This window comes from Falco cherrug, chromosome 4, assembly GCF_023634085.1.
Source record: "Falco cherrug isolate bFalChe1 chromosome 4, bFalChe1.pri, whole genome shotgun sequence".
NCBI classification, from domain to species: Eukaryota; Metazoa; Chordata; class Aves; order Falconiformes; family Falconidae; genus Falco; species Falco cherrug.
Genome location: NC_073700.1, coordinates 50304070 through 50315024, shown reverse-complemented (window position 1 = coordinate 50315024; position 10955 = coordinate 50304070). Strand labels below are relative to the sequence as shown.

Below are 10955 nucleotides of genomic sequence, written 5' to 3'. Positions count from 1 at the left end.
CCATCCACATGCCTGAGAGGCTCTCTCTCCCCTCTTGCTTGTCACCTCGTCCAGCTTCAGGTTCACTAGTGAGCTGTGCACGCGCACAGGGCTCCCAGCAGCAGCTGGCCCGAGACACTGGGGCTTTCCAAGTGCTGGCTGCCTGTGGCCTGTCTTGCCGTCGGCCTTTGCTAGCAGCCAGGCCTGGGGACCCACCGTGTGGCAGGTGCAGAATGGGACCACACAGGAAGGGCTTTGGGGTGGCTCTCCAAAAGAAGCCAGTGGGTACTGTGGTGATTAGGCGCAGGGCTCAGGCAAGCAAGGCAGCCAGCACTTTGCTTCTGTGTGACCGGCTCCTTGATCCCCCCTTCTCTCCATTTGCCGTGCTTATACGTGCCCCTCATCTTCCCTGAGTCCTGCCTCTCTCAGCCCTGCTCTCCTCCCAGACACGGGGCCAACCCCAGTTATTTTTTCCCCCCTTTGCTCCCAGGTTTGCCCCATCTGTCAACACACATGGTCTTTGGGTGTTGTTAGCTAGGTCACCTTGGACTTGTGTGCCATTACTGACGGGCTTGCCTGGGAACTGCTGTCCCTGCCAGAGTCCTCTCCGCCAAATGACCCCAATCTCTTCCTTCAAGCGTCTGTGAAGTGTGGCCACCTCTGACGGCATTCTCCGCTAGCCACCTGCCAAAACTGGTGCTGAAAGAGCAGGGTTTCCCCAGCAGACAAGTTGTCTTCTCCAAGGCCGCCTTCTGCCTGCTCTCAGCAGACACATGGGAACCGGCTGCCGGTCCCTTTTCAAAACACAAAGCAGCCTTGAGCCCGCTTGCTTGGAGGCCAGTTCTGGGGCCTAGGAAGCCCTGCTGCACCTCAAGGGCCTTGAGAGCAGCTCTTCCACTTTCAGACAGAGCCTGCGTGGTCCTCCTCCTCGGGACCCGATTGCTCCCTCCGCTGTGCGCCTTATGCCTCGCCACAGAAGCCAGGATGGCAGCAGGGAGCTGCCGCACCTTTCACAAGCTTGGAGGCTGCCAACCTTCAAGCCACTGCTCTCGACCCTCCAGGGACCTAGCCCTGCTGTGCAAATGCAATGCATGTGCCTGGCTCCTTCTTCTCTCCTGCACTCCAGCAGGAGAGTGAGCAAGGCTCCTTCAGTCAGCGGCAGAATGCAGACTCATGAGACAAGACTGATGCAGGATTCACCAAAGCCATGGACAGTGATGGCACGTTGGGCTGCGAGCAGGAGCATACTTCTCTCTCTAGAGCTTCACGTTGATTGCCCTTGCCACAAGTGGATGCTCAGTGTGCGCCCAGAACTGCAATCAAACTCAAAGACAGCAAGGATACAACACCTGCCAGAGCGCGTTGCTGTGGCTGACATGGCCAGTGAGGAGTGTGCTGCACCTGCATTTCACTGTGCTTTGTGCAGGAAGGTTGATGTTGCTGGGCTGTGCTTGGCTTATTTGGCTTGCCCAGCACTGCTTGGCTGCCACGGCCATCAACAGATTGGCTCTTCAACACCCAAGCACGCGCATGCTGCTGTAGTCATTGTGTTCTTTGTTGTGTGTCTGTTTGTTGGGAAGGAGCCGGTGGCACAGGGCTGCAGAGAGCAGGGCGGCAGGGAACTCCCCAAAGAGGCTGCGAGGCCACGCTGGGTGTTGCCCTGTGAGCTGTTAGCAGGCAGAGCTGGGAGCCAGGCGCTGCTGCCTGCCACGGGGCCTGCCCACCCTGATCGTGCAAGCAGGGCATTGCGTGGGGCTCTGTCAGGGGTGTGCAATCCCAGCTTCCGCCTCCAGTCCTGCTTGGAACCCCTCCTGTTGCCCCCCATCCCTCCCCCACCGCCACCACGCCCAGCACCTGGAACCAGGCACTCTGTGACATCAGCCCCGTGTCCAAGGGTACCCCAGGAACGGGAATCCTGCGGGCACTCTGTCGGTGGCCGTAGGGGTGGCGACAAGCCTTCGTTCTTGCAGCTGCCACATGTTGCTGGTAGTGATGGATGTTCTCCTCCTCCTCGTTGTCCTGCTGGCCGTGTGCTGTCCTGTGCACGGCACATGGGATAGCTGTGGGTAAGTGGCCCGAGGCTCTGGGAGGGACATTGGGCAACCCTTGTGAGCTTCTCTGGAGGGGTCCTGCTTATCCCCCATGGCCACCCCAGTGGCTCTTGAAGGCCATCTGGGAGGCTCAGCTCCTTGCCATCACCCAGGCTGCCGGCACAACTCGTCTACGGGCTGAAGCAGAAAGCAGGGAAAGGGGAGCGGGCACACACCCCACGGGTTTCCTCGGCCCTTCTGGCCATGCCTTGAGGGGAGGGAAGACAGCTGGCCTTTAGCCGGAATGGCACAAGCTTCCATGGAGCTAACCAGAATGGAGTTTCTGGTTACAGAGGCACCTGCGGCCTTCGGCCTGCGGCTTTTCACTACGGCATGTCGCGCGTTGTGGGTGGCACAGATGCCCAGCCAGGGGCCTGGCCCTGGATCGTCAGCATCGAGGCTCCCTTGGAAGGAGGCACGGCGCACATCTGCGGGGGTTCCCTCATCAGCCCACAGTGGGTCCTCACAGCAGCCCACTGCTTCTTCGAGGCCAGGTAAGGAGGACCAGGGTTCAGGGTTAGCCCCACACTCTAGCAGGTGCCCTGAGCACACCAGCACGTGCTGCAGCATGTCCTGTTGCCCTGCAGTACGCCCAGTGCCTGGGCACTCCGCAGCCACCTGAGAGGCTGCTCAGGAGAAGGCTGGCTCATGCCACTGCTTCCCAGCAGCCTCCAGCTCGACACTGCTTGAGCCCAAGGAGCACGTGGTCTGTCGCACCCTCCCAAGCACTGCTTTCCTCTCTGCCTTGCCAAGCAGAAGGCAGGGCGACTGCTGTGCTGCTGCAGCATGTGGCTCTGCTCCCTCTGAGCCCTCTCTCCATCTGCCTTCCAGGAACATCACCATGTGGCAGGTGGTGGTAGGTGCCACCCAGCTGACCCAGCTGGGACCTGAGGCCCAGGTGCGCAACATCAAGCAGCTGCTGGTTCACCAGCACTTCAATAATATCACGTGGAGAAACGACATTGCCTTGCTGGAACTGGAGCAGCCTGTCCAGTGCAACAGCTACGTACAGCTTGCCTGCGTGCCCGATGCCTCGCTGAGAGTCTCGGAGCTGACAGAGTGCTACGTCAGTGGCTGGGGTGCCAGGACTGCAAGAGGTGAGCTCCCAAAATGTAGTCACGTTGCGAGCGCAAGCTTGGCCAGCTTGGGGAGGCAGGTTGCTCTTCCTGACAGCAGAGGCGAAAGCCAGAATCAGGCTGTGGGGACGTATGCCTCTTAGAGAGGGGGGCGTGAGCCACTGACCCAGAGCAAGGCAGAAAGGAAGGAGCGGTCCAGCGCCTCCCCACATGCAAAGCCAAGCCCCGGGATAGGGCTTCAGTCACGCAGGGAAGGAGAACTGGCAATGAGCTGCTGGGTGTTCATTCCTTTCTGTGCTCTTCACAGCTGGAGGATCGGCGTATGTGCTGCAGGAGGCCCAGGTCCACCTCATTGATGCCGGGGTCTGTAACAGCAGCGGCTGGTACAGAGGGGCCATCCACACCCACAACATCTGTGCTGGCTATCCGCAGGGTGGCATCGACACCTGCCAGGTAGGAGCGTGCTACAAGCCAAGCCCCGGCAGCACGGGCAGCCCCGCCACAACCGCCCAAACCTGCACCGTCACTGGCTTTTCCTGGCCACTCACACTCCCATTGCTGTGTCCCCACTGCTGAGGGCCTCACCGCCCTTCCCCTTTTGCACGCCTTTGCCCAGGGCCTGCCTGCCTTGTCCCAGAGGCCTGGCACTATGTCCACAAAGCCCACCCAGTGCCCTTGGCAGCCCAGAGCTTCTCCATCCCATACGTGCAACATCCTTCTGCAGCACCTGCAGGACAACTGTGCTGCAGGGAGAGCGAGCCCTGCCTTACAGGCCCACCGCCCCCTCCCAGGAAAGCTTCTCCAGAGCTTGGCTGGCCACTAAATACAGCTCTGGAAGTGCCATGAGAGGGAAGGAGCCAGCCACTGGGCTGACGGTGGCCACCCAACAACCCCTTCATCCTCTCTCCTCTGCTGCAGGGGGACAGCGGTGGGCCTCTTGTGTGCCAAGACAAGAGCGCTGACTACTTCTGGCTTGTTGGCCTGACCAGCTGGGGGATGGGCTGTGCGAGAGCAAAGAAGCCCGGAGTCTACACCTCCACCCAGCACTTCTACAACTGGATCCTGGAACAGATGGGCCTGCACACAGCAGTAGCGACTACTGCAAGGCCGCAGCCAGCCTTCACCTCCACCCCTGTTCACAGGCCAACACCAACAGAAGCAGGAAGGTTTACACCCTGCCCACTTCCAGTGCAGAAGCTGTGGGATTTCCTTTCTTGGCTGCAGAAGTTGGTGCAGTTCCTAATAGGAGAAAAAGTTTGATCACCGGGACGGAGAGGATCCAGGGCTGGCTGCAGCGCACCACCAGCACCATTTCCCGCTGGGGCAATGCCTGCTGATGCAAAGGCAGCCTCAGTGTCAAAGGCCTGCTCTGTCCTGCCCGCGCTCCTCTCAACGGAAGAGCTCAGCTGGCTGAGTCCCTGCAATAAAGTGTTTCAGTTCTGTGGCTAACCAGGCGCCAGTCCTCTTCAGTCTCGTGTGCAAGGCCAGGACTTCCACGCCCGGCACCTGCCGGAGGAAGCAGGCTGCAGGCAGACTGCAGGAGCGGGCTGGAAACTAGGACCATGCGTTGCAATCAGTTAGCTGAGGGGAATGTGCTCGAGCTTTTCTAGACAGCAATTAACATGATGAGACATGTTTGCAGAGCACAGGGGAGTGGGAGACAGATGGCGCCAAGGATGGCGCCAAGGAGCGGTAACACCTTGCTGTTAATTGATGATAGTTAACCACCAATCAGGGATTGCCTGGTATGCAAGGCTTAGCTTCAAGAACCAGTTTTAAACGTGCAGCTTTTGAAAGTGTATATAAGCTCATGCTTTGGTACAATAAATGGACATTTGCTTGCATCAAGCTGTGTCCCGTCTCTTCATTCGCCGCAAATTGGTGACCCCGACGTGATCCGTTTAAGGATCTAACGTGAAGGGCTTTCGAATCGCCTAACTGAGCGACATGCAGCGAATCCCACAGAACTTGGAATGATCCGCTGAAAGGAAGCAGGAGCCGGCCGGCCAGAAATCCCTCCGGAGCTGAGAGGTGAGCTGTGGGAAATCCGTAATGGGGAATCAGGTTTCGTCCTCAGAAAGAGACGTATATGAGCTTATGCAAGGTCTCCTTAACAAACATAAGAAAAGTATTTCTGGGCAAGACCTTAAAGCAATGCTCAAGTGGGTGCAAGTAAATATGCCCGCAGTGACTGCATCTACAATTTTTACGCTGGAACGTTGGGACGACACAGGGGTGAAATTGTGGGATTCTGCGACAAAAGGCAATACTGAGTCCCACTGTCTGCTCTCTTCATGGAGAGTTATTTTTGAGACTATGAAAGCACAGGAAGAAAAGGCAGAGGAAGGAGAGCAGGAGGAATCGCAAGCTCCTATAGCTCTTTCCTTATCAGCCTCTAAGTCACAGTGCTCTAGAAACCTGGGTGTCAATGCAGTGGAGTATCCGCCAGAAGAAGATCCCTTTGACCCGGGACCAGTAGACCCTGAACAAGAACCTGATTTATAGCCTCCTGATCTGCGTGATGTGTGGGCAAAAATAAAGAAACAAGCCTTAAAGGAGGAGGATTTAGAAATGGCTAAAACTATAGTTGCTCTGGTCTTGTATTCTCAGGGTCGGGCAGGGGGAGCACGATGGGAGGCTCTTTCTTTTTCGGTTGTTAAAGAGCTGCACCACACGGTTACGGAACATGGTATGTCTTCTCCCTAGTTTATAAGTCTGTTATCTTCTGTGTTTGATACTTATGTCATGACTCCTCATGATTTGAAATCTTTAGCACGATTGCTACTAACCCCAACTCAGTACACGTTATGGGAGTCGCATTGGAGAGGGGGACTGCAAGCACTCCTGCTCACGTATGTCAATCACAATGATGCTGCATTAGCTGCACTGACAATAGAGCATCGTACGGGCACCGGTGCACATGCTGATCCTGTAGCGCAGGCTCAACACTGCCCCCGTGCGGCTCTCGAGGCAATTAGAGAAGAGGCCAAAAAGGCTTTTTTCCCGGTTCCTGACGTACAAAAGCCACAAAAAGCTTTTACTAACATCACTCAGGAGTCTCGAGAACCTTATATGCAGTTTATTGATAGACTAAAACAGGCTTTGGAACGTCAAGTAGATAATGCGGAAGCTCGGGATATATTGTTAACAAAACTACCTGTTGAAAATGCTAATGTTGATTGTAAAAGGCTATTGAAGTCTCTTCCCAACCCGAACCCCACTTTGGTGGAAATAGTGAAAGCATGGAACCGAATCGGTACGGTTGACCACAAGTTTGAAGCTATGGCTGCTGCTTTTGCAGCGATGCGTGGTGTGGGGAATTGCTATGGTTGTGGTAAGCCTGGTCATCTAAAGAGAAATTGTCTTGCTTGGGCTGCAGGGAATAGACAACAACCTCCTGGTCCTGGAGTTTGTCCGACATGTCAGAAAGGGCGTCATTATGCTAATCAATGTCGATCTAAGTATGACTTCCAGGGACAACCGATACAGGGAAACCGACCGCGGAGCGCGGGGCAGCGACGCGCGCAGACACAAGCGCCACAGCTGACATTTCAACAACCTCGGAGAGAAGCACCGACACCTCAAGTCCCTGTCCAGCAACCTCAGGCAGCGCCGGATTGGACCTGGCAACCTCACACACAGTAACACTGCTCGATTCCTCGGTTCATTTATTATCAACAAATGTCAAAGGACCATTACCCCCCGATACACAAGCTCTATTAATTGGTAGATCTTCCACAACATCGTCTGGTCTCTTTGTTTTACCAGGTGTTATTGACTCTGACAGCGTGGACGAAATCAAAATCATGGCATGGACTCCGTTTCCACCTTGTACGATACCTCAGGGTAGTCGAATAGCGCAATTGATTCTGATTCCGGCAAGGGTAAGCTCTCTTATCACTGATCATCCTCCGCAGAGGAGAGCAGGTTTTGGATCCACAGGGTTACCTCACATTTTGTGGGTACAATCTATTTCTCCACAGCGACCTATGTATCAGTGTACCCTTATTTACAATGACCAACAAATAGCACTAAATGGAATCATTGACACTGGAGCTGATGTCACAGTAATTTCTCAAGCCAAATGGCCTCCGCAATGGCCACTGACTAATGTCTCTCAGACACTGGCTGGGATAGGGGGGACCGGTAATAGTCGTCAGAGTTTGGAACTAATTCGAATTCAAGGACCAGAGGGACATGTGGCTTCTGTTAAACCTTTTGTGCTACCAGTCCCTATGGTTTTGTGGGGACGTGACGTATTGTCACAATGGGGGATGTCTATCCAAACACATTTTTAGATGGGGCCATTGAAGTGCGCGACACCCTAAAAATAACCTGGAAAACTGATGCTCCTATTTGGGTGGATCAATGGCCCCTTCCTTTGGAAAAACTTCGCGCACTTCAAAACTTAGTCTCAGAACAACTGTCCCAAGGACACATTGAACCTTCTACTAGCCCATGGAATTCACCAGGTTTTGTTATTAAAAAACAAACTGGCAAGTGGCGCTTGCTCCATGATCTCAGAAAAATTAATGATGCTATGGAAGATATGGGAGCCCTCCAACCCGGGCTCCCGTCCCCAACTATGATCCCTCGACATTGGCATCTAACTGTCATAGATCTTAAAGATTGTTTTTTCAGTATCCCGTTGCATCCAGATGATGCCCCAAAATTTGCCTTTTCAATTCCAAGCATCAACATGCAAGCTCCGTTGCACAGATATCAGTGGGTTGTACTGCCACAAGGTATGAAAAATAGCCCTACAATGTGTCAATGGTATGTTGCGAAAATACTCAGTCCTGTCCGAAACGCTATGCCTACTGTGTTATTGTATCATTATATGGATGAACTTTTAGTGGCAGCACAACATCACAAAGTCATGGAGGAAGCTGTAGCCCTTGTCGCAGATGCCGTGAATTCGGCAGGTCTCTCTATAGCACCAGAAAAAGTCCAGAAGTTTCCCCCTTGGAAATATCTGGGCTGGCGAATAAGAGCACAAACTATTGTTCCTCAACCATTGCAGATCAATACCAATGTAAAAAACCTGCACGATGCACAAAAATTACTGGGAACAATAAATTGGGTTCGACCACTACTGGGAATTTCTAATACAGACTTGGGTCCTCTGTTTGACCTACTTAAAAGGGGACACTAATCTTTGTTCCCCACGTAATCTTAACTCTGAAGCAGATGCATCTTTACAAAAGGTTGCCTCAGCTATTGCTTCTCGACAGGCCCACCGATGGGCCCCTGAACTACCTTTTAACTTGATTATTTTAAACCCTGTACGACAGCCTCATGCCCTGATATTGCAATGGGACCTTCAGAACTCAGACCCCCTGTTAATTATTGAATGGATCTTTTTACCTAACCAGTCTACAAAAACTATTTTGGCACAACATGAAATGTTTGCCTCTCTGATTGTTAAAGCTAGATCACGCCTGTTAACCTTATCAGGGAAGGATTTTGTCTGTATTTGTCTACCAATAACAACGGTATACTTACAATGGCTTTATCAGCAATCAGACACCTTTGTTATGGCACTTGCTGACTATACAGGTCAACTAAGTTCTCATCCACCTTCACACACACTGTTTAACATTGACTTTTGTCTGATGTTAAAACCCAAAAGAAGCGAACAACCCTTACAGGCACTTACTGTCTTTACAGATGGATCAGGCAAATCACATAAATCTGTTCTCCTATGGTGGGATGATCAACGGAGACGATGGGACTCGGACATAGAGACAGTCTCCGGTTCACCTCAAATAGGAGAACTGAATGCAGTTGTTTGCGTTTTCCGAAAATGGAACGTACCACTCAAGCTTGTTACTGATTCAGCTTATGTTGCAGGTATTGTTACACGAGCCAAAGCTTCTGTGCTGCGGAATGTTTCACATTCACAACTTTTTACCCTGTTACAGGAACTTATTTTCCTTTTGGACTCTCGATCTGCACCTTATTTTGTTATGCATATTAGATCTCATACCTCACTACCTGGTTTTCTGGCAGAAGGCAATCGACGAGCTGATCTGTTGACGTTACCAGTTCAAGTATTGCCAGACCGCATTGCACAAGCTAAACTGAGTCGCTCTTTTTTCCATCAAAATGCTGGAGCTCTTAAGCGACAGTTTGACCTTACTTCTCAACAAGCGTCAAATATTATTGCTGTCTGTCCTGATTGTCAAAAACATTCTTTCCCATCAATTGCTGCAGGACTTAACCCTAGAGGATTACAAAGCCTACAATTATGGCAAACAGATGTCACACATTATTCTGAATTTGGTAACCTTAAATATATCCACTCTTCCATTGATACATTTTCAGGTGCCTTGTTTGCCTCTTGTCACACAGGAGAAAAGGCCCGAGATGTTCGTAGACATTTAATGCGTGCTTTTGCTACTTTGGGTATTCCCTCAAAGATAAAGACAGATAATGGTCCAGCTTATGTTTCAACAACTATAAAAACCTTTTTTGCCCTATGGGGTATAACTCATATTACTGGCATTCCTCATTCCCCCACCGGTCAATCTCTCGTTGAACGGTCTCATCAGTCTCTAAAACGTCTATTACAACAACAAAAAGGGGGAATGGCTATTCCGGAGGAACGGTTACAGAAAGCATTGTATGTTTTTAATTTTTTAAATTGTTCTTTAATAGATAACAACCCACCGACAGTTCGACATTTTACTGCAAATACCTCCTTCGAGGCACGGGTTAAAGCCCCAGTATTGGTTCGAGAACCAGAAACAGGTAAAATTATGGGACCATATCCTCTTGTTACATGGGGAAAAGGTTACGCTTGTGTCTCCACAGAAAGAGGACCCAGATGGATCCCAGCAAAGAATGTACGACCTTTCCCTGAACCTTTACCGCAGACAACTGATACCGACACCGACCCTACAGAATGAAATAAAAACTGCGTGATGATTTCTGTTTTGCATTAACGTCAGGTAACCAAATTCAGGATCTAGCATCTAGATTTCGCTTTTTACAGCGCTCGGAACGGACAATATCGCCCTGGATCAAACCACTTAACAAAGGTAATACGTTTAGACCAAGCACAGGAACAGGACAACTCGGACAATGATTCCATTGACACTGATAAACCTTTTGATCCACGTCCTATAGATCTGGAAAAGGAGCTAGACCTTTCCCCCACCCCCTTGTCTCTCCTGATGCATTGATTGTATTTTGGGGGAGGGTGAAAGGGAGTCTGAGGGATTGGTGGCAGGAATGCAAGTGGGAAATACTTCAGTGATAGGTTTTGGGAGTCGCTAGGGCATGTTCAGTATTTTGTCAGACAAATCAACCTGCAGAGTGGCAGCCTGCGCAATACGAGGCTGTTAAAGAATTAAGCAAAGCAGTGCGGGAAGGGAGGATTCATAATACATTTGCTATGTCCCTTCTTGAAGTGATGGCAGAGCTTTATACACTCACACTGCATGATTGGAAGTTATTGCTTTGTATGGTACTAACTGATACAGTATATGATGTGGTTATTTGATTTTTGTGAGCTATGTGTAGTGGCCTTGACTGAAAACCTTAATCGGGGAATTGCTGTTAACTATGAGCAGTTAGCTGGAGCAATTAACTGTGCTGATTCTGTGATTCAGGCAAGGTATCCCAGGGACAACTGTTTGCAAATGAATGAGATGGCTATTAAGGCAGTCCAGATGCGGGAGTCTTGCCACAGTCTTGCAGGGTCCTAGAGAGTCACTAACTTTAATACTAACTTGATTGATTGTCTTCAGAATATTTTGCAACAAGTCGAACATCAGGAAGCTCAAGAGTTGCTTTTAAAACAACT

General features: G+C 51.3%; 1 protein-coding gene across 1 annotated transcript; it reads left to right on the top strand.

Annotated features, from left to right (window-relative positions):
• The first annotated feature begins 1558 nt into the window (after nucleotides 1–1558).
• On the top strand, nucleotides 1559–4405 carry LOC129735820 (acrosin-like). The gene is made up of 5 exons (XM_055706788.1): nucleotides 1559–2045; nucleotides 2363–2563; nucleotides 2901–3166; nucleotides 3453–3598; nucleotides 4064–4405. Exons 1-5 carry the CDS (start codon nucleotides 1957–1959, stop codon nucleotides 4403–4405), a joined length of 1044 nt encoding a protein of 347 aa, XP_055562763.1. The 5' UTR covers nucleotides 1559–1956.
• The last annotated feature ends 6550 nt before the right edge of the window (nucleotides 4406–10955 follow it).